This window comes from Cynara cardunculus (assembly GCF_001531365.2).
Source record: "Cynara cardunculus var. scolymus isolate 2C chromosome LG 17, CcrdV1, whole genome shotgun sequence".
Lineage (NCBI taxonomy): Eukaryota > Viridiplantae > Streptophyta > Magnoliopsida > Asterales > Asteraceae > Cynara > Cynara cardunculus.
In genome coordinates, this window is record NC_037544.1 from 36169505 (window position 1) to 36194754 (window position 25250).

The 25250-nt window shown below is 35.3% G+C and overlaps 2 protein-coding genes across 2 annotated transcripts; one reads left to right on the forward strand and one right to left on the reverse strand.

The window, feature by feature from the left end:
• Positions 1 to 236: 236 nt before the first annotated feature.
• Positions 237 to 16855, reverse strand: LOC112501052 (DNA mismatch repair protein MSH7). The gene is made up of 17 exons (XM_025104695.1): positions 16494 to 16855; positions 14946 to 15513; positions 13864 to 13959; positions 13662 to 13717; positions 11389 to 11455; positions 10017 to 10112; positions 8851 to 8982; positions 8503 to 8536; positions 8335 to 8382; positions 7653 to 7852; positions 7436 to 7562; positions 6938 to 7215; positions 5880 to 6074; positions 4202 to 4615; positions 3175 to 3271; positions 1863 to 1990; positions 237 to 797 (listed from the first exon to the last, which is right to left on the reverse strand). Exons 1-17 carry the CDS (start codon positions 16853 to 16855, stop codon positions 309 to 311), a joined length of 3387 nt encoding a protein of 1128 aa, XP_024960463.1. The 3' UTR covers positions 237 to 308.
• Positions 16856 to 21217: 4362 nt separating this feature from the next.
• On the forward strand, positions 21218 to 23776 carry LOC112501032 (pentatricopeptide repeat-containing protein At3g57430, chloroplastic-like). The gene has a single exon (XM_025104669.1). It carries the CDS (start codon positions 21257 to 21259, stop codon positions 23648 to 23650), a length of 2394 nt encoding a protein of 797 aa, XP_024960437.1. The 5' UTR covers positions 21218 to 21256; the 3' UTR covers positions 23651 to 23776.
• Positions 23777 to 25250: the final 1474 nt, after the last annotated feature.

Sequence of the window (25250 nt, forward strand, 5' to 3'; positions counted from 1 at the left end):
TAATATATTATATTTTTAATTTTTTTTTTACATTTTGCTTGTATTAATTAATATATTATATTATTATAAATCTGTTTCAATTATACTGCTTGCTTACCTGGTAAGCACTTATCAGATATGCATTGACCCTTTAACGAAGTAGAAGGACGAGAACCAGAGTTTTGATAACCAATAGAAACAACAAACGTAAATTACTCTAAATATTTAATATGCTAAAAAGCTAATTTTTCCATATTTTCAGTTTGATCCTTCAAATAATTCCAAAAAGAACCCTACACTTCAAATTAAAATACCATTTTTACCCTCATTTACCTCACCTTTTGATTTGAGCATTTAAGCTCATGCCACAAACAGAACAATGTATCAAACACATCATCTTCATAACCATCTTCCTCAACCTTATCATCTTCAACTTTTGCCACTGTTAAAACAGTCCTTAACCACTCCTCATGCAACGTCGAAAACTCCGACCGACGTTCGCTTGACCGGAAACTTACTCCGATCTTTGTTTTCATAACCTCCGCTGCCTTCGAGGCGGCTTCCACCACCCGTTTTGGGATACCAGCCATTAAAGCCACTTGCATTCCGTAGCTCTCGGGGCAGGCACCGGTGGTTAGACGGTAGAGAAACACCAACTTCTGGGTGGTTGACGATGAGTTATCGGACACGGGTTCGAAGGTGCAGGCCATGTGTTGTAAGGTGACATGAGGGTGTGCTGCAAACTCCTTTGTGAGCGGATGGTAATGGGTCGCGAATAATAACCGGCAATTGACCTTCTCGACAAGATGACGGAACACCTGAATTACACAAACGAATCAAACGTTATGGACAACTGCAATTTCTAGACCAAAGGGACAAAAATCGCAACTTCCAACAAACCACAGGGAGAAAAATGTAATTTACTCAAAAAAATAGGCACATCGAGACAGAAAAAGTAAGGACAAGATGGACATTTTTGTGCTTTTAACCTATTTTTTCCCTAAAATATCCTCCAAAACTCTCTAAAATGGAGAAAATACGACAAAACAGAACAAAAATATCCAAAATTAAAGAACTCTCAGAAATTATATGTCGAAGAGAGAGAAATGTTTTTTTTATTAACCTCGAAATCCAACCCGCTACGTGAGCCGACAATCCCAGAGCGACCACCTGCTTTGCAGATAGCCCGGAGTCACTGCATTTGAACCTCCGTGGCCACAAGGGGATTTTTATTCCTCCTTGGATTTGAACCTGAGATCTTCTGGTACTTTTGACCTTTGGAATCAAGCTCAAACCAATCAGGCACCACCCTTGTGATTGAAAAATGCTTTTTATTGTTTCCACCAATGACTTGAACGTATTCTCATTTCATATAAGCTTTAGTTGAGAGTTTCTTCGAATATCAAAACTACTCAATATTTTAATAATATAATTTATGATGAAATCATGAAAATTGAAAATAGAGAAACTGTTGAAACGAATGTAATTATTTTGGGGAATTTTAACTTCTGTTTCTCCATGTTGGAGAAATTATAGATAATCTGTTATAGATACTCTAACTCCCTTCTTCCTGTGCATCCTAGCTACTGGCCATACACCTAGTCTACTACCCCTAATTCTACGTCTCCAAGAACATCGTGTCCTCAGAAATGTCTAAGGACGTCATAGATAGATTGTGAAAATGTAAATGCAAAATACCTGGTCTACTTGGACCATTTTTTTTCAAAAACTGCTAGTTATTGCAAAATGTAACATTCTTTCAGCAATTTCGCAAGACCGAGGATAAATTTGCACAGAAAAAAGAAGAAACCGAGTGCTACGAGTCAAGGAGTCAATAACTAAAAGCAAATTATGTTTTGAAGCTTTCGAGGTGGTATACTCACAGCATAAGCAATAGCATATCCATCGAAAGTGCTGGTTCCTCGGCCCAATTCGTCAAGTATGACGAGGGAATCTTGAGATGCATTTTGCAAAACCGATGCTGTTTCTGTGCATTCGACGAGAAAGGTACCTAAGAAGAGAGAAAAGTAAAGAAATTGTTTCATTAATGATTATTGCATGAGCAAATGACCACCAATCAGCAGAACTGGTTGCAGGTGCTTACCCCGTAAAGAATGGATGTTGTTTAGCAGACACTTACAGGGTCAATTACCTTGCCGGGTGAGCATGGCAAGGACTGAGAATCTTACCAAGTAAGTGAGAGAGACGACTCTTACTTGGTAAGCGGTTAACGTTACCTTATCAATATCCATTTCTAATGGCCGAGAATGTTACCAGATAAAGTAAGGGAGGGTGGTGACTCTTGCTGATAAGCGCTTACCCGGTAAGCGTTTGGTAAACGGCCCCCCATAACACACTATAAGCCACGTATCTTCGGACCCAAAAAAAGCTTTTAAGCAGTGGCACCGTTTGATTAGAAAAAGAATCTGTTGAAAATTATCATAAATTTTTAGCTCTGTTGGTTGGTTCCTTGCCCTTACACAAAAAGAACCTACGTTCAAATCAGGCCTTTGAAATATTTTAAAAACAAAAAGACTATATAAAGAACCAAAATTTAAGCTGAAAAGTAAGAAATTTGACAAGAGCAAGGACTCGAAACTGGGCCCGTTGTACAAGGGCAACAAAGTTAACCATCTCTAGCATTACTAACTAGTGCCATTAGTTTAGTTACAAAAGATACAAGGACACCAAACAAAACGATATGGTGGTACCCTTCAGAGACATAAGTTTTTCTATTACAAGGAAACCATGATGCGGTGGTCCGTGCCACTGTAATACACCATGTAGGTCTGCCCTTGCAAGATGTTGACCCAGCAAGGGTTTGTTGATTGAGTCGGTCGGTGCTTGAGTCAGCGCTTACCAAGACACTTGGTAAATAACCATTTCCAGTCTGCACTTACCCAAGGCCGAACCTCTTACCTAGACCACAGTCTTACTAGGTTAGCGCTTACACAATTTGTGTTAGTAAACGGCCCCTTAACAATGTCTATGGAACAAGTGGGTTGAACCATATGTGAGCTTATTATGCGACTAACCACAAATCAGTTTGAAAACTAGTCACAATTGCGAGTACCTCTAATCATAATTATATAATAAATGCCGTCAAACATAGATTGTTAGACATCAGTTTTATAGATGTCCTTTTTGTTCATAATTACAAATATTTTACATCTAGTTTGATTATAGAGAACTTACTTTCACCGGACATTATACGATCAGTTGCACCAAGGCGTGTAAAAATAATATCCACGGGCGAGAGAGCGCACATTTCACAAGGAACATAACAACCCAGCTGCACATAGAAAATAGATTGAAATGGAACACAGGAAAATAGATAAATGAAGTAGTTTATCTCTACTACCCAAAAAAACCCACTCCCTTTGTCCCAAAATAAGTATTCACATTTTATTTTAGTTTATCCTCAAAAAAGTGTCCGCTTTCAAATATAAGAACTTACTTTCCAATTCTACCCTTAATATAAGATGGAGAAATTCATTACTCCTTCCATTATTAATGGTAAAATTGTCATTTAGTTTATTAAAAAGTCTAATACTTACACATCTCTAATATTGTCTTTTTCATTGTTGAGATTTATTTCGGAATGGAGAGAGTATTTCCTATAAACCAAATCAAACCAAACCAAACCAAACACATCCCGTAAGGCTCACTCAAAAGTAGCGATGGAAATTTTACCGTCGGGTACCCACCCCTAACAGGGCTGGGGATAATCGGGTAATGGGGCGGAGATGGTTATTGCTTTCCATACCCGAAGCGGCTTCGGGTTGGGGATGGTATTAGCCTCCCCTAATAATACCCGATATATATTTTAATAATTTAATACTTTTAAATTTGTTATGAACTATGATTACACGTGGTTGGTTAAATCATGTTTTTCAAAATTTGAGGTTTATTTGTTTGTTTTAAAAAGAAAAAACTTGTTTTTTCTTTTCTTTTAAAATAATTTAATTAATTTTTTACCTAAGGAAGTACCCAACTGGTTCCCCATCCCGTCGGGGATCCCCCCCGGAAACCCGTCAGCGATTAGGCGAGATGGAGTCAGGGGTGCATTCCCCGCCCATTACCCGCACTGTTTCCATCCCTACTCAGAAGTAGAGTATAGGGGTGGGATGTACGCGGACTTGCCTCTACCCCGAAAAGCAGAGCAGTTGTTTCCATAAATACCCCCGGCCTATTTTCTCTGTGTAAAAAATCAAAAAATTACCTGAGCAAGTATAACAGCTAAACAGGTAGCACGAAGAAGGGTAGACTTTCCGCCCATATTTGGTCCAGTCAACAGCAAAGTGCGAGGATTGTATCCACATTCACCATCTCCAAGACACAAGTCATTGGGAACAGGCATTCCTCCACTCTCTCCAAGCGCATATGGATGACATAATCCTCTTATATGAAGTGTGGGTCCCTTGGACCCTTGGTTAAAACCCGATGAGTCTGACCTAGGAACGATAAAGGGCCTAGACATGGCCATGCTAGAGAAATTTGCAGTGACAGCAAAAGATCTAAGCACGTCTATACAGTTTAAAGCCAGGATGACCTGAAACCACTCATTAGCCTTCTCCATGAATAACTCGATCAGAATTGATAGTATTTCAGCATCCGAATCCTTAAGCTCAGGTGCCTGGAGTCATGGATTATGACATGAATTCATGATCTTTAGAAGTAATGAAAAGCATATATGATAATCAAAATTAACATTATCCATCATCTGAATAGATCTCTAGAGGAAAAATCAAATGAAAACTATAAAAAATGTTATTTGTATAGAGTTGTTCCATATATGAAACACACACACACACAAGAGCAATACATGTAAAACACCTTGAATCCTATCTTAAAATGAAACTCATTAAATGGTTCATGGTTGGAATGGGTTTCATGGGTTTGTAACTTTTGAGTTTTTTATTTAATGTGCCATATATGTAGGGGCAGATTCAAACGAGAAGCTAAACATTTTGCAAGACGAGAAGTTTCAATATCATATATGATATTACACACATGATACACAAGCTTAATCATATATGATTAAACACATATTGCATTGACAACACATAGACGCTTAATCATATATGATTAACCATATATGATTTTGAAACTTCTCGCAAAATGGTTTAACTTCTCACATGATCCTTCCCCCCTCTCTCTCTCTCTCTCTATATATATATATATATATAGGGTCAGGTTAAGAGGAAAACCGCAAAAAAAACAAGGAACACCCTAATAACCATTCATCTCCACAGTATGCATATGTGCATACAAGTAAGTCGTAATTAATTCGTCCCATGCCTAACATGCACATGTGCATTAAAACCAGAAAACATCTTCAATTACTTGAATGCACATGTGCACTCCGTACAAATGAAGGCTTATCAGGGTGTTCCTCGGCTTTTCATTTTTAGGGGTTTACCACAAAAAAAAATGAAAAACTGAGGAACCTTCATTTGGACGGTATGCACATGTGTATACAAGTAACTGAAGCTATTTTTTGGTTTTTATGCACGTGTGCATGTTATGCACATGTGCATACCGGACAAACTGCTTAGAATTAATTGTATGCACATGTGCACACGTCCAGATGAAGGGTTACCAGGTGTTCCTCAATTTTTTTCATATTTTTGCAGTTTTCCCCAGAACCCGACCCTATATATATAGTATATAGGGATCGACATTATGACAATATGCATGTTTGGTCATATGAAGATGAGAGCAAGTATAATGATTATGTAGCATGGACAAAGAGAAAAAGATGGTTACTAAATGGCATGCACAAAAAAAGGGCTTATCTAAGGAGAAAAACCCTGCCATAACTTAAATTTATGGACCTATATTATCAAGCTGAACTTTTACGAAAGTTATTAGAAGAAATCGGATGAAAATGAGAACACCTGATAATTTGGGAAATCACTGTCTATAGCTGCTTCGAATTGATTAAGAAATTTATCAAGGCCATCACTCCCACTTAGCATCGGAATAGTAAATATTTTCAATAACAATGAGAAGACGGGATTATCCTTTTGTAAGAGCATTAATAAATCCATTCCAGCACGTAGACCTTTAACAAGAGATCCAAACACTTTCACCTGCACATCAAAAACCGAATTGCATCTCCGATCAATGCAAAGGAATAGAATCCGTAAAAAACTATCCCTTTTTTTTTTCTTTTCTTCAATAACTATATGGTTTTAAAATGAGACAGTAAGATCTGTAATAATGAAAGCAATGTAGAAAGATGTGCCTACTTTCCAATTCTATCCCTAATTATGAGATGAAAAATTGTTTACTCCCTTATTATTAAGGGTAAAATTGTCTAGTTAAATATAAAGTATAATGATTACACATTCGTAAAAATGTGAGCATTTTTCATGGTGGACATTTATTTACTCCCAATCACATGCTTACAACAAAGAAGAAAGCCTAGATTAAACCTCAAGTAGAATGTGCTTTAAGTTAGCTTTTGGATTCCATAAAATCATCAGCAATTAGCAATATGCTTGCTATTTTTCACAAGATAAAAGGAAACACAAAATTGCAACAGCCCAATAAACAACACATTAGGAGTCAATGAAGTAAGAGAATTTTAAGAGCAATATTTGCCTTTACAGCAAGGAAGTACCCTAATCTGAAATCAGTAATATTTTTTCCATCCCAAAATAAATGTCCATATTTCTATTTTTGGTTTGTCCTAAAATTTAAGTGCCTACTTTCCAATTCTACCCTTAATTATGAAATGAAGAAATTCATTACTTCCTTCATTATCAAGGGTACAACCATCGTTTAAGTCAACTAAAAGGTGTAACAATTACACATTTCTAAAATTCTGTACCTTCCATTTGTGAACATATATTTTGAGACAGAGGGAGTATTAAAGATCAATGAATAGTTTAGAAGTCAAACTTGAAAGGAGCTTTCATTTCATTGCATGTATGGAAAAAAGAAAACTTACTCGTTGCTTCAATATTTTGCTGCCAATCAAGGGCAATAGAATTAAAGCAGATGACTTAAAAGTAGCTCTAATTTGTCCAAGAAACCTCTCTAAGTCTGGAAGTTTTCGAAGATATTGAGTAATTAGTGCCATAATCTCTGCATGTGCCATCAGTTCTTCAACCACATTAAGCCTATGATTGATTTCCTCAGCATCTTTCAGTGGATGACATAGCCACTTCCTTAAGAGCCGCTTACCAGATGATGTTATGCAGTTATCAAGATATTTGTACAGAGTTCCTGGAATACAAAATTAGTTGCAATGAGGAAAACAAGGATGGTTATACCAATCATCATACGTGCCTCAAAGTCGGAAAAATTTGCTACTCGCTGCATCCATATAGATGTCCACAACGAAAAAGGCACACAGTTTTATAAATGTGTAATTATTACACTTTTTAATTAACTGACAATTTCACCCTTAATAATAGAGGAGACAATGAGTACATTATAAACTTGCCTGATGTTCCACCATCTACATTATTGTTGAATATTTCAAGATTGGCCATTGTTTGTCCATCCATTCTAAGACATCCTTTGTAGACTTCATACGGTCGAATACTTCCATTCCGTAATGCATCATCTAACTGCTCAAAGTTGAATTAACCAATCATTGCATCAAAATATCATGTCTGGTACAACCCACTTAAAGACATTGATCTTAGTAAGCATCTAACCTTTAACCTGGATAAATGACTGGTAAGTCCACCAAGAGCACATAACGCAGCATCCTGGTGAACCACTCCATCGAGTGCACAATCCCATGCATTAGAGGAACCTTTAAAGTAACCTTTCATTTGGATAACATGTCGAACTTCAGAGGAATCAACAAAATCGGTCGCCGACTGTGCTGGAGTCATTTGTGAGGCAACAGAACCTACAAGAGGCAAAACTGTAAGCATGCAATGGAATTCCTACTTAAACCCAGCCTGCATGCTCAACAAATTATTTAAATGGGCAAATTGCATGAAAATGCAACTTGGTCTTATTCCTATTTTATGTCATGTACTTTCAACACCTTCATTTTGCTACATCAGATGAGATCTCTTAAACAATTAGATCAAATTACCGTTATACAAAATAAGAGAAGTTGCATTTTCAGATGTAAACAAGGTACCTAAATGTTTCAAGTGTCACATCTAAGGTAACAAAATGAAGGTTTTGAAAAATTGCATTTGCATGATGCAATTTGTCTATCTAAATCAACTGGAATACCAGAATAAAAAGGATTCGAAATGCTAATTAGAGCAAACATATCGCTTCCTACATATCAGAATAGAAAAGAATTTGAAACGCTAGTTAGAGTAAATAAATCATTTCCTTGCAATATATGCAAATTAAGAAACAGAACATCCTTACCCATCAATGAATACTTGTTAAGGGCTTTCTGAGCTTCTTTAGACAACCCTGCACCAAGCATTATTTTTCTTATTGAGGAAGTGTAGATCTAAGTTCAATAAAAAGTTAAAAATCTTACCATCACTTCTTAGATGGTCAAATAGATATAATGGAATAAAAAATACTTACCTTGACTTTCAAAAATAACTTCTGAAGGTGACACCTGAATTACAAAACCAAGTGATAAAGTAGTTTTACCATTAGATTTACACACCAGAAACTATTTTGAAATCTATTTTTATATTCACGGTGTAAAAAACGTAAAACTAACAAGTAACAGCTTCAGAATATGACAAGCTTCACGAATTAATTTGGTAAATGAAATTCCTTAATAGATTTACATTTGTCATGTTTTAAAGCCGCCCATGAAAAAAATTGTACACTGGAAGTGCATTAAAAAGTGTTATCTTTTTACTGGAACAATTAGTTGTCTCACTTGAATTACATGACCACAGTAGCAAAGACCAAAAGACATACCTGCATCAATAAAGCCCCTAAAGCTGCATAGGAAGCATCATCACTGATGGATCCAACCCAAAACTGTAACGCGGCACAATCAACAAAGGCAAATCCATATGCAATTGAACCATCATCAGTACCACGTATACCCTGTACAGAGATTTAAAGGCAATGTGACATGGCTTATAAGCATACACCTTCAAACCTTCAGAGAATGCACCACAAAGAAAATACGATTGTTGTGTACCATATGCAATAAGTTGCCAGGAGATTTGAATTTAAAAAAATCATTTGTAGAAAAAGAAAAGTTATACAAAGTAAATCATGGTTGCCATTTGTAGGTCAATCAGCTAAAAGACAATGACACTGTTTAGGAACCCTTGACAAAAATGACAGCAACAAAATGCAATAAGAAAAATTGTTTACCACCAAATACATGGTGCCCTGATTGTAGTAATTTGGTCAAATGAACAGTTCGTGTAATTGCTTTAAGTTTGTGGGGTCTTTTACAGCATCCCATTTCAGATGAGCATCATGGGATGCTAACATCAAGAGTCCAGGATTGGTTCACCTTCTTAATTATAAGTTCTCATGGGTCTCATTTTTAGCAACATAACTTCTTAATGATAAAAGGAAAAATTGTTCCCGTTTCTATAGCATCATGGCAAAGAGCTTGGTTCTATGGAAGGCTTTCACATTAATTTACCTCCATTATATCTCCATTGACTGGCAGATAATTTACCTCAAACCATGGCCTTGTAACATCAAAAACTAAAACTCCTACCTCTACAGATTCTGCCATAACAAGGAAGCATCTTAACATCAATCTAATAGGGCCAACATGTTCCCCATTGTTTATACATGACCCGATCAATTCAAGCGGGCACTTGCCATCTACTTTCATTGTTCAACTCTTTAACAACACAAAGTCTTTTGGTGTCTTATTTCCCCCGTTCTCATTCCCCGACGTGGTCATTCATATAAGTACATATCACATTTAGCTTGATAATTTGAACCATGTTTAGATGAACTATATTGTGCGGACTAAGTAGTCTTAGAAATATAAATGTACTAGTGATGTTAACATAGGCCATTTTAGTAATGTGATATTTAAACCACAAAGTATTTAAATAAAATGCATATATTGACATGACAACAAAAACTATGCAAGTATAAAAACAAACCTCCTTTAGAGCAAGAAGATGAACAGCTTGAGGCCCAATGTTACCATGCATCAAGGTTGATGGTGTAAGCACATGTACTAATTTTCTTTGAATTACCTGTGAATATTTAAATAATTAATGACACATTATCTACAAATGAAAAATACAACAATAGCTATAGTACATAAGTGGCAATATATTTAGCGATTATTGGGTTGTTAGTGACTTAATGCAAAATCTAGCAACTAGTAATATGCTATATAAGACTGGGGATAAGAGTAAATAGATTTAGAAGCCTCCACCAAATTTTGCCAAGTGAATGAGCTATCAGCATGATTGGTCAAGCATTACTTATATAGTAGCTTGCAGAATAGCTCTAACTGGCAAAAGATTTTTGTGACACTCCTACCGTTATCAACCCACAAATAATTTACGTTTCTACTGCTCCTCTCTGTTGCTCCTCCTCAATAAAGCCCAGAATTCCTCCAATAAGAACTTTAAGGCCCTTTGGCCTAGCGGTATGTGAGTCATTGGCATCCTAGGAGGTCAAGGATTCAACCTCATCAAAGGGGAGGAGGGTGTGTGAGTTTATTTGTTCTATTTGCCGTATATAATTATTATATACTTAAAAAAAAGAACTTTCATCAAAAGCAAGCAAGAAGCCTGCTTAATCAAGTTAGCACTTTATAGACGAATCAATGAAGTATGAACCGTTAACGATATTATGGATGTGGTCATGAAGGTAATGAGTATGTTGAAACAACATGTGAGCTTATGGAAGTTTCAGAATTTAAATCAATACGAAGAGAACACAAAGAAATGCATGCATATCGTTAATAATTTATTTGGGGTGTCCCTTCATAATGTTTTATAGCTCTAGTCTTGTATTCCCCGAACAGACAAATAATACAAAATATGATGATGCCTACAGTATGCTTGTTGAAGCATGCAAAATGGAAATGAAGTTAGAAAGAAAACTAGAGAGGATGATACAGTAAATCCCTTATCTTTGTTCAGAAGATTTTCACAAATTGCTATCATAGCTAGATAGTTTGTGCCTTTGCAACATCAAGATCTCTTTCATCATCAAGAAATGAGTAATTAGAAATGACTTAAGAAGAGCAGACATTAAGGCCTCTGAAAGTTGGCTGAAGATGGTCAGCTTCCTATTATCAAACAGCTCATTAGCAATCTGATGGATATCTGTTTGTCTGCTGTATATAGGTGAATCAGATGGCCCATGAACTCCATTACGAGGGTTCATGATAACAAAAAGAGATAGATAACTTCCAATTTACTATAAATAGACATTTCATTTTAAATGCTTTGTCTAATGGAGAATGAAGCTGTTCTAGCAGAAGTCTACAGCTCTTGGCAATCACAGTGAACTTACAGAAGTAGCGCCTCTCGATTTTGCCTGTGCTGCTGTTTCCAACTGCTCCACTCGCCCAACTTTATACCTTTAAATGTTTATGTAGAGCTAGTTAATAATGATACAATGATAATGCTTGAGCATGTACAAAGCAACAAGCTGACTAAATATTGAGCACATCCATGGACTGAAACAATTCTAAAATTTAGAAATCTAACAATCTCGGGTAGCAATGGCAACAGTCAGGGGGTTCCGGGGATCCCCATCACCTAATAAAATTTCATCCCCATCCCCATCGGAAAACGGGGATACCCATCGGAAAACGGGGATCCCCATCATGGTATCGGGGATTTTTCCCCATCTACACAGTTCAATTTTTTACATAATGTTTTTCTAATATTATTATATAAATACCAATTTTACGTTTTAAACGATATATAATGATAAAACACTAAAGTTTTAGTTGTTGCATTTGTATAAGAGTAGCATCAAAAAAACATAGTTCAAACACAAATACATCAACTACAATACTTATAACCGAAATTTTATACAACCACGTCGTTATATCAACAAAAGGTTTCCATGAACAATGAAATCGATAATGTAATTCATTTTACAAGTTCTCATCATGGAAGATTGACTATATTTATACATCATATATACTCATTTGATTTCTTATTTTATTATTATACTTAGTATATTATATATATATATGTACATAAAAGCGTATAATTAATACTCAGGGTCGGTTTCAGGGATGAAGAGTATCCCCATAAATTCGGGGATTCCACATCCCCGGTCAACTAAGGGTTCTCCGGTCAAACCAGGTTCAAGTATTGGGTTTTTTGCCATCCCTAATCTCAGGCGACATGAAATTCATACAAGCATGAGAAGCACAAGCTTTAGTTACTTTGTAGAGTAGACAGTCCTCTACCAAGGCCTTTCCTAGGCAAGGGGGGAAGAGCACTTGCCCAAGGCTCAATAATAATAGGGGCCCTAAACATTTTTATTAGCAGTATTTATCTAAAAATAAATATATAAATTAATTGATAAAAAGTTCCATGATCCTAGAAAGCAAATGTCCATCTACATACTTTTCCTTCATCTCAATGTCAGTTTCTACAATATCAATAGAAAAACTTGCATACTTTATGAAAACAGAAACAATGAATTTCCTTTTTACCATAATGCGTGAAAGAGTTACAAATTGTCTCAGTTTTACTCTTTTATGGAATAATTGCAGTTCTGATGGTAAATAGAAATTGTTGCACTCTTAGGGATACATATAGCTCTCTTGTGATCACTTGGTCTTTTTGTGCTAAATATCATGAATGTCTCTCATTTGTGTTTCTAATGTGATTTGATTGTAAAAATTCAATTACCATTCTTAAATGCTTTTTCTCTTGGATTTTTTTGAACAGTTTCCCGAGATCATTGTATCAGGAACCATATCTAGCTATCAGTTTGGTTGAGTAGGGCTATACCAACCATGCACTTGTCAGCCACTATAAAAGGTAAAAAAACATTTTTTGGGGATAATCCACAGACTTCCATTTCCAATTAAATGAGAAGGGTGGGATTAGAGGATTGCTTAAGCTCGCATAGAGGAAGTAGGGACATTAACAGCTATGGTATCACAATGGTCTTTCCAGAAGCTTTTATCTTTTATGATGTGAGTCTAAACTAATCAATGTCTAAAAGTATGTAAACATATTGGAATAAATTATTCTACAAAATCGAGGTTTTCAAGTTCATGTATAACAATATAAAACCTTTTAAGATTCATATGTGTATGCTATATGCTAATACTGCATTACACAACTCTCAAATTTACAAAACAAAATAGAGTTTCTACTGCAGGTCATATATTTCTACTACCTGCAAATTACAACAACAATTGACTACTGCATTTGCTATTAAAGTTCATATATTAACAATTGTCCATATGCATTTGCTTACAGCTCCATTAATTCATACCCATATACATGTGTTTTGTTATTGATGTATTGAAATGAAATGTATGAAACTATGAATTACCATATGCCATATGTTAGCTCGGGAAATATAATATGTTATGTGTAGACATATAAAATAAAAAAGTTTTTTCTAGTATTTTTTTTGCATTGAGTTTTATTTTTTATAATTAAAAAAAAAACTGTTTTAAGATTTATCATACAATGTCAGGATCGGGCATGTTCTCTACGACAGTTTCGGGAGTTCAGTTTGACAGCCATAATGAAGATGCTCCTTGGAAATTTCAAACTTCTAGCAGATTGTAAATATCAGTAACTTACCTACGAGCCAGCAGCTTTTCAATAGCATCATCAATTGCATTCTCGGTGATCCCAACCTGAACCACAAAGCAAAAGATGTTAACTTACAGTAATAGCTTCAAAAGATGGCAAAGAGCTTCTAATTTACTGACAATATCTACAGAGTACAGATGCACAAACACAGTGGGAGATAACAGTTTGTACTTAGGCGCCTTATTGATACCTGTCGGCATTTCCCAACACCACTCATCGTCATTTTCCAGTCAAGCTCTTTATGTCCAATTTCAGCATCTAATTCATAAAGCTCGTAGAATTTTCCCTACAACACCACGAATTCAACTTAGACAAATCAAACGTGTGTAATCATTTTGACAAATTGGGTGTTCAGACTTATTGGATATATCAATGAATTTCAACTACTAGTTTCATAAATGCAAACCAAGTAATCATTTATTAACTTGAATACTGGGTCCAACAATAAATCCCATATTTTTCAGGTATCAAAAATTTTACATCAAAAGGAAGTTGTTACAAATTTATCTTCCAGGGAACTACATGCTCCTTTCAATATAAGAAGAAATGAGTTTCTTTCACTTCAAAATAGATGACATAGTCATTCAAACACATTTGAGCATAAATATTTCATCTACACCTTTCCAAATTCTTGTCATAGATGTAGAGAGAATTATCCCCAAGGGCAGGTTTTGCATGTTCTCTTTCCAGCATTCAACTAATCCGACACTTGTTTACCCTTGAGAAGTACATGTGAGATGATTATCAGTGCTCAAAACAGAAAAAAATTCCCCAATGTTACTTTATGTCAAATTGCCTTTTAGCTACTTTAATGGACTTTTACACAGTAAAGCCGTCTTACTCATCCAGTTAACTGATATAACTTTATAAGGCATGTAATAAAGAGCAAAAGAGTTGTTATATCTAATCTAACTGATCTACTGCACTTCCAACAGATATATAGTTAGCTTATTGGAAAGAGTCCCACATTGTATAATATTCACAGAGCTCGTCCAACACTTCAGTTTAAAATAGAAGGAAAATAATTTAAGACCACTGGAATTACTTAGAATGCATCATAGTTATAATGTTATATAATTGGAAAGAGTCCCATGTATCATAATCACAGAGCTCGTTCAATACTTAAGTTTGAAATAAAAAGTAAATAACTTAAGACCGTTGCAGTGACATAGAAAGCATACAGAATAYTGAGRATGCTTGCATAGTAGATAATGAGAAGCAGAAAAGATTATGGACCAACTTTAAAGTGTGTTCAAAGAAAAACCAACTAACCACTTTAAAGAAAATAAGGACATCCATGTATTGACTTTTAACACTCCAATACTGTTTCTGAGATGCTGACATATTCCTCAAAACATCAGGTGGTATATAAAGTGTTCTCTTGTCATAAAGAGGATTGTCTGGCCTTCTTCCATTAGCATCTTTAATTTRTGAAGGATGAAKCCAATCAAATTTACTAGCCGATTCAGATGCCACTTCGTCTTTCTTTTTTTCAGCCAGTAAATCATGAGAAAACTTCACTCTTTTGCTATTGTCCATAAAAGATTGAGTAGTAGTAGTAGTAGTCGTAGTAGAGGCAAAGTTACAACCATCCTCTTGAACTCGCTTCAAACGTGGAACCAGTGRTCGAGTACCAGGAGTTTCTGGCCCTGTTATATCCCCATCAGATTCTACAAGCAAGGGATGTCTTTTATCCCCTGGAAAAGCAGTTTTTTCTACATCCAAAACACTTTTCATTACCGGAGAACTAGAAACCGAACTCTCCTTGTCTCTTCCATTTGAGTAACTATATTTATTAGATAATGGGTAAATAATATCATGGCTGCCACCTGATAAATTCCTGCACGTCAAGAGCAAACATCACAAGCTTTAATGCAGACAGAAACTCCATGGAATATGCATTAAAAAACCATACAACATAAAACTTACAAGACATCAATTTTTTGAACATCATGTACCACTAAGAGCCTGTTTGTTAGCAGCTTAATGAGCTTAATGGGACTCATAGGCCACAGCTTATTCGGTCAGCTATACATGACTGTTTGGTAGTGGCTTAATGATATAGAAAGTGGCTTATTCAGTAAACTTCTATGGGGAGCTTTATGCAGAAAGCCAAGTTATTCCAAAACATGCCCTTCCCATTAAAAATCATGCTCATTCCATCTATGACAAAATACTCCCAAACAAAAACTTTCTCAATCTATACAAACAGATTAATCCACACATATAGCTTTATCCATACAAGACTTAATGGAAAACAAACCAAACATCCCCTGCATCTACAATAAGTTAGTTTACTCACATTACCAAAAAAATACGTAAATCAATCAACAAGAAGCAACTTTAAACAAATACTATCATTCCTAATTTTTTCAATAAGCACCAAGAAAATCAAATTTTCTATTATATCTAAGCTCGCTTGAGATCAATTGGCTGTACAGTTTTGGCCACCAAAAGAATCATGTACATCGTATTGCTGTACATGGAATGCAAATGTTGAGATGAATACACAGAATGGATTATTGGGAGAAGGTTGGAGACTTGGAGTAGCTCCAGTTGAACAGAAATCGATGCGCCATATCTTGAGATGCTTAGACCATTGGAGTCGAGACACCAGTGAGAATATGAGTATGAGAGGACTATTATAGTCATATGAGATAAGAGAGGCAGCAAAAGTCCAGGATAACATCAGTAAGCAACAAAACTTGTGCTCAAATGCCTATGCATAAATCTACTAAACAGCAAATTAATCAAAATTAACCATACTGAGAGCAATTTGCTGTAATAAAAACTAGGTTAGTCAATCACTACAAAGTTTACCGGTCACAAGGCTTCTTAACGTTGTTAGGCTTCACGAACTTGTGCTTAATACTGGAAAACATAGAGTGTCCACTCCTGTTGTGTTCGCCGTTGTCACCGCGGGCAATCGACTTCGACTGAAAGAATGGGCGTTGTTCTTTCTCTGGCGGAGTGTCGGTTCCTCTCACTTCGTCAGAGATTCCTACCGTCGTAGATGAGAGAACAACAGGCTGATTAGATGCGGCTACATTTCTATGTTGTAGCTTCTCCTCAGAAACCACCACGGAGTGGCCTTTTGGAGCTCCACAGCCTACCGGTTTCTCATTTTCCGGCATCGTCGACGGTCTCTGAAGGAACGATAATATAGATTTCTGGCGCTTCATCGTAAGATTCCGATTGTGGGAAAGAGGGAAGTTTGGAGAGGCGTAGAAGAAGAAGGATGATTTTAGCGCCCTTTTTGAGATACGAGATCACGAAGCGCCAATTACTTGCTGACGGACTCGGTGTGTTGATTCGTGAGTCGTGACTCGTCTCGAAGACCAATGGGATGGAGAGATTCCCAAAAGTGGCATTGACACCGTTTGGATTGATCGATTTGAAGACATTTGAACAACAAATTATGGTTTGAAAAAATCTCAACCCAACCCAAACCAAATTGCAACAATCCAACCCAACACGTACCCCAACTCAATGCTTGTGGTTTGAAAAAATCTCAACTCAATCCAACCCAACGGTCGAGTTGATACTTTGGTATTTTAAAATATTTTCCTAACCTTAAATATGTTATTTTTCTACTCATAATTTCTTTTTCATCATCAACCATTTGATACAACTTATCCATATTTCTTACGTATATAACATTCAGTTAATTTTCTCAATTTACATATATATGTTCACAGTTACTGAACATGTATACGAATGAATTATATAGAGATTTGAATAGATTGAAAATATGTGTATAAAAAGCATACATGACGGTGTAATTGTCTAATGTATATATTAATATAAATTCAACAATCATATTAAATCCAAAAAAAAAAATCGGGTTTGGTTGGGTTCAAATAATAGTAACCCCGTATCAACTCAATACATACGGTTTGACAATGTTACAACTCGATCAGACATCGGGTTGCTTCAGGTGGTTATTTCGCGTTGGGTTGATCGGGTTTTTTGAGCACCCCTGATTGAAACATAATTAACTTTGGAAAACTCAAGGATGTTTGGTAAGAGTTATTAAGCAATAATAAATGGGAATGAAAATAAAGGAAACTGTTTGGTTTTTATAATATTATTGGTTCATTCCCCATAAGTCAAAATTTTGATTCTAGGTTAAATCTAGACAACGTATAACTGGTCTCGGGTTGGGCCATGAATTTTCTAGAAAAAAGTAATTGGTTAAAGATTCTTTAACCGGTCCCGGTCCCAAATTAGCAGTGGACCGAGCCGGATCCATTTGGCCATCTATAGGCTCGGGTTTCTTCAAGCTGGATTTCGAGCTCATACTTTTTTTTTTGCATGTTTAGTTGACGATATTGTTTAAAAAGACGCATCATGGTGTGCGCCATGGCGCGATATGGAGCAAGACGCGTCTCCACCGTTACAATTACAAAATGCTTCGTAGCGTTTTTGTAAAACGTGGCTCACGCCGCGGCACGTGATTTTTTCCATTTTTTTTTTTTTGTGTTTTTACACTTTACACTTTAGATTTTGTATTTTTATAAATCTAACTAATCACATCGCTCACGGTTTCACAAATTCATAAACCTTGCATACTCACGGTTAAAATAAAGTTGTAAAATTACCTTGCTAAGTTCTATTTTAAATATTTAATAAAAAAACTATTTTTATAATAATAATTTATATGATTTTTTTTCCTTCTAATATGAATGTACATCTTTTTAATATTATTATCTGATTGGATAAAATATAGAAAACATGTATTTATATGTATAATTTTATTTATGACATGCAAATTTGCCGCCTTATGTCACGTCTTGAAAACGCCGCGTCCTCGCCGTGGCATGTAAGGTTTGAGGTTTAACATCGTTCTCATGCCACTCTCACGCCTTTTTGAACCTTGGTGGACAGCAATATACCATTTTGCTCAATTTTTCAAAATTATTTTATTACAGATTCTCAATTTATATACGAGTAAATTACGTTTTTTATTCTTGTTGTTTGTTAAAAAGTACGGTTTTCGTCTTTATTGTTTCGAAATTACATTTTTCGTCCTTATAGTTTGTAATTCATTTATATTATAGTCTAAGAGACTAAGGGGCTGTTTGTTTTTAATAAAAAAAAGTCTTAATGTCCTCTTAAGTCGGAATCGGTCAGACATAAGAGGATTCAGTGTGTTTTTTTTTTTCCCCAATTAAGAGCTTAAAAGCTCTTATTAGGTCTGAAAATTTAAGTGGTTGCGAAACTCTTATTACCTCTTATTTCAAATCGTCGCCTACCTACTCTGATATGTTTGCGCTCGATTTCTCTAGATCAACTCTTCTGTCTCTATCTCTCATCTCTCAACTTTGTCAACTGTCGATCCATGTCAACTATCGATCTCTCATCTTCAAACTTCAAATTTCAGACGCAAAAAACAAACAGTCTGGCTGATTCAGATTTCAGATTTCAGCACAACCTCTTAAAAATCATAAGTGAATTATAAAACATGGGAATGAAAATAGTAATAAAATAGTAATAAAAATTTAAATCACAAGGACGAAAATTATAGTGAATTATAAAACATGGGAATGAAAATCATAATTTCAAAATTGGCAGGGATGAAAATTGAAACTTTCAACAAACCACATGGACTAAAAACATAACTTACTCTTTATATATTCTAATGTGTTTGTTTTTTAAGAGGTGTTGATGTCTGAAATTTTATTTAATTTATGAATAATAAGAGGTGTTGCTGCAGTATGAAACCAATATCAATAAAATTATTTGTTTTTGTAAACTAAAAGACGTTTGAATACGTATAAACTATCAAAACTAGCAATATATTTTAAATTGGCATGCCCGTTTTTATTAACTAGAAGGGTACTTGCACAATACAGGGAGATACATATTGATTCTAATATTTCATTTTATTTTTTATCTCAGTTAATGTTATAATATGGTCTTATGTGATTTTGAAAAAATGGTTATGCTTTTATTTTTCAATAAAATATAAATTTGAAGATATCATAAAAATTTGACAAAAATATATCAATATTAGTATCAAACTAACTACTTAAAATTTCTCATTTTTTGTGTAAATTTTTAATTCATTTTTTTAATTATAATTTAATTTTGGTTCAATAACGAATTAATTTATATTTGGTTTAATAATATAATTTTCTTATAAAGATAATAATTAATTATTTTGTTAGAACTCGATAATTATTCTAATTATACATTATATTTTAAAATAAGATGTTTATCCTCCATTTGATTATGTTTATCCATAGTTAATTACACAAATTCAAACATGAAATTTTAATGAATAAATAAATAAATTCTAAAAACCCTGCTTACATTCAGCCATTGGCTACCTTGTTTCCCCTGTCAAAAACTTTAACCGTCCACCAATAAAGATGATTACATCCATAATTTTTAGCTGTCAAAAAAATAAATTGATTTCGTACTTAGAAGCATATGTATTTGAGTTGAATGAAATTCAGTGTAAAATTGTATTTGTTTTGAAAGATAAAATTGTCTCTAATTGTATAAAAGTCATCGTGTTTGACTTTTATTAGAGATGTTTGACTTTGACTTTGTCTTGTAGTTTGACCCTATACAAAGGGTGGTGTCTTTGTAATTTTGAAGAAGAACTCAATTGTAAAAATCAGATTTACGTTTATAAAGTTTGACTAGATTTGTTGAGTTGACTTTCTCTTTTTCTCTTTCTTCAAGTGTTCTTAATAGATAATATATTCTGCTATTGTTGTTCTTGAAGGTTTTATGAAGATTGATCAATATTGGGACACACAGATTACAAACAACAAAACCTACTACAATATGGTTTAGAGTAAGAGCTCCAATAGATAGCTCGACTAACAACAACTAATCAAATATTTGTGGTATTAAGGAGGTGTTTTGGGATTGCTTATTTTAGTTGTTTTTTGACTTATTTCAGTTTGGCATCGGTGATAAGCTAAATGGTAGTGTTTGAATGATGAAAAATAAAACTATTTATACCGGTGGCAAACTGATAATAAGCAGTTTTTGATTAGTTAATATTTTATGACTTATGAAAAACTGTTTATTACTAGTTTACCATTTTAACCTTGTTTTATTAATGTTTGTTAATTATTAATTTTATTGATATAAATTATTAATCTTATTGATATAAATTTTTGTCAAAGATATTATTATGAATGATGAAAAATAAATTTTTACATGTTAAAAAATTAAATAAGTTAATAAGTAATTACAAACATTCCCATACGTCAATAATATGGAAGATTGTCATTTTTAGTCATTTTACATATATAAGCAAAATTTGTCAAACATTAAAAAACAACTTATCAACTTATTATTTTTTGGTACCACTATAAGTTAATCCAAACATTTTTTATAAAACTTTAATTTAATACCATATAAATTAATAAGCATTTTTATAATAATAAAAACATAAATTGTTTTAAATAAACAATCCCAAACACCCAAAACATCAAGTGGGTTGTTGATTGAGAGAGATGGAAGTATGTGTGCTTGAGAGAGTTGAGGACAAAAGGAGGTCATGAAACAAAACACCCTGGTTGTCTCCCCCATTCCGCAAGCGAGCCGAGGACAGCTGTTCTATGTCCATTCATCCCTGCAACATCATCGTCCGGCGAAACTCCATATTTTCCGGCAAACTTAAACGATTAGAAACGACCCCAAAACCCCAATTTTTCTCCACAATCCCACAACAATCTCATCACAACATCCTCCCACTCTGCTCCTCTACAGAATCACTCGCACAAACCAAGCAATCCCACGCCATTGCACTTCTCAGTGGCTACCTCCCACATAGCATTTCCATTTCCGCTTCTCTTATCCTCCAATACGCCACCTTCGGAGACCCATCAACGTCACGACTTCTGTTTTACCAATCACTTTCCTACTCTCGCTCTGCGTTCTTGTGGAACACGATGACGCGAGCTTACAGCAGTGCTGGTGTTTACGATGGGTTTCTAATTTATAATCTGATGATCCGTAGTGGTGTTAGACCCGATGATCATACTTTCCCTTTTGTTTTGAAAGTTTGTTCGGATTATCACGAGGTCTGGAAGGGACAAGAGGTTCATGGATTGATTTTCAAATCGGGTTTTGATTCGGATGTGTTTGTGGGCAACACCCTTTTGAGGTTTTATGGAGAATGCAGCGGTACAAGTGATGCACAGAAAGTGTTCGATGAAATGTCTGAGAGAGACATTGTGTCATATAACACACTAATCTCAGTATGTTCCATATTGTTTTGTTATGATAAGGCAATCGGATTGTTTAGGGACATGAGATCGAGATCGAACTGTTTTGGGGTTAACCCGAATGCCGTTACGATCGTGAGCTTGTTGCCCGTTTGTGCAGCCATTAACGACTACATGTTTACAAGCGAGTTACATAGTTATGTTGTCAAGATGGGGTTCGGTTCTCACATTACAATCAACAATGCTTTCATCGATGCATATGGGAAATGTGCCGATTTCAAAGCTTGTAAGCAAGTTTTCGATGAAATGGTGGATCGAAATGATGTTTCTTGGAATTCTATCATCACAAGCTTTGCTTCCATGAATCGTCAACAAGAAGCTGCCGAGTTCTTCAGATTCATGATCGATAAAGGTATCGTACCAAACTCTGTTGCAATCTCTAGTATGCTACCGATTTTAGTCGATCTTGAATATCTTCAAATGGGATTAGAGCTTCACGGTTTTAGTATCAGAACGGGTATCGAATCCGATATATTCGTAGCCAATTCTTTACTTGATATGTATGCTAAATCGGGATATCCGATTAAGGCATTAAATGTGTTCAACAAGATTGATCCAAAAAATATCGTTTCTTGGAATGCATTGATCGCTAGTTACGCTCAAAATGGCTTTGAATCGTTAGCATTACGTGTGGTTATCGAAATGCAAGATCATGGTCAAGTTCCGGGACCAATAACGTTAACAAACGTTCTTCCTGCTTGTGCACGAATCGGGTATTTTTTATCTGGAAAACAGGTACATGCGAGATCAATCCGATGTGGATTTGCTTTTCAATTATTCATCTCTAATGCCCTTATCGATATGTATGCAAAATGTGGACGTCTAGATCTTGCACGTAATGTTTTCGAGATTTCTTGTAAAGATCAAATTTCATACAACACGCTTATATCGGCTTATTCTCATACAACCACTTCTTTCGAGTCACTAGTTCTCTTTCAAGAACTCGACTCGAAAGAAGGGCTAGAACCCGACACTATCTCCTTTTCTGGTGCACTTTCGGCTTGTGCGAATATGGCAGAAATCAAGAAAGGTAAAGAGATTCACGGAGTTTGCGTTAGAAATCTATACAGCACGCATCTCATCGTTTCAAATTCAATCTTGGATCTTTACACCAAATCCGGAAATCTCGTTCTCGCTAAGAAAGTATTTGATTCCATACCCGTGAAAGACGTGGCCTCATGGAACACAATGATTATGGGGTATGGAATCTTCGGCGAAATCGATGCCGCAATCGATCTTTTCGAAGCTATGAGAGCCGATAATCGTGTGAAATATGATTCGATTACTTACATAGCTGTTTTATCCATCTGTAGCCATGGAGGATTAGTCGAAACAGGACGGAAATACTTCAAAGAGATGAAAGAACAAAAGATCGAACCGTCACAGACCCATTATGCATGTATGGTTGATCTTTTTGGTCGAGCGGGGCTAATGGACGAGGCTGTAGAGATGATCAACGGGTTGCCGGTGGAACCTGGTGCGAACGTTTGGGGTTCGTTGCTTGGAGCTTGTCGAATTCATGGGAATATTGAGTTGGGTCACTGGGCTGCTGACCATCTTTTTAAGCTAAAACCATATCATTCAGGGTATTACACATTGCTTTCTAATATGTATGCAGAAGTAGGGAAGTGGTATGAAGTTGATAAGATTAGAGAGTTGATGAAGGTAAGGGGAGTGAAGAAGAACCCTGGTTTTAGTTGGGCTCAAGCTGCACAGACTGGGTAAGCGTTTATCAGGTAAAAATATGGTTTAGGTCAGTATTAATTATTGAGGATGCGTTTGGTACACTCGACAGGAGATTATATAACAGAAAGGGTCTTTTCTTCTGTCTGAATCGATATTATTCCATTCCAATTGGATCATCATTGTTCCATGTTTGACATGACTTATACGTGGAATAGAGTGGAACAAAGTGGGGTTTTCACCTCCATCCCATGGAACAAGGTGGAATACATCTATGTTTTATCAATATAATCTTAAAATAAAACCTAATATCTTTGGTAAAGACCTGGTTTTAGTTGGGCTCGGGCTCAGGGACAGACATAGAATTTTTTTCAAGTGGGGATACTATTTGACTATAAGAAACAAATATATAACCGCAAGGGTGGTGCCTGATTGGTTTGAGTTTAGCTCCAAAAGTCAAAAGTACCAGGAGGTTTCAGGTTCAAATCCAATGAGGATTAAAAATCCCCTTGTGGACACGGAGATTCAAATGCGGTGACTCTGGGCTATCTGCAAAGCAGGTGGTCGTCCTAGGATTAGTCGGCTCGCATAGCGGGTTGGATATCCAGGTTAATTAAAAAAAAAAAAAAACAAATATATGTATATCTTTTAGAAAATTATCAATAGTCTGTTGTTTAGTTCATTGTTTTTCATAATTGGCGTCCTAGATTCAAGTCTTTTATTGCAAATTTTTTCTTAACATAATATGAAATTAAAAGCTAAAAATTAAGAAAATGAGACTAACATGATTCAAACTATGTATTGGCATATAACAAATTGATACAACGACACTTTTCACGGCCTTCTAGTTCTTACATTACGACAAAGGAACAAAGCAGTGACCCATGCTACCATATATAATACAGTGGGTCCATCCTTGCTCAGGCTGTATAAACTGGATAAATGTTAACCGGATAAGAGTATGGTCTGAATCAATATAAATCACAGAGAGGTAAGAGTGCGATTTGGATATACAACAATACTACAAGGTAAAAGTATAGTCTGGGTCAATGCTAATTACTCTATTTTTTTATAAAAAATAATTATATATTCAACCTTTTTTTTTTATTAACTTGGATATCCAACCCGTTATGCGAACCGATTAATTCCGGGATGACCACCTGTTTTGCAGATAGCCCGGAGTCATCACATTTAAACCTCCGTGGTCACAAGGGGATTTTTATTTCTTCTTGAATTTCAACCTTATCAGTAACGAATATTAAGTTTTATAGATTTGAAGATTTATAGTTTTTTTTTTTTTACTTTTTATAGAATATTTAAGAGTTGATTATAAACTTTGAAAAGAACACAAGATTTTAACCATTTGGGTTGTAGCATACCGGTAATCCTTAGGGGATATAGTAAAAATCTCATATCATTCGGGGAATGTAGTGAAAATCTCATATTTTTTGGGTTTTAATCTAGACTAGGGGTGCTAAAAAATGCGACAAACCCAATTCAACTCAACCTGAAGCAACCTGATGTCTAATCGAGTTGTAAAATTTTCAAACCGTAAGTATTGAGTTGAAATTAGGTTATTATTATTTAAATTCAACTCAACCCGATGAACTCGATATCATTGTATTTCTTGGATTTAATATGA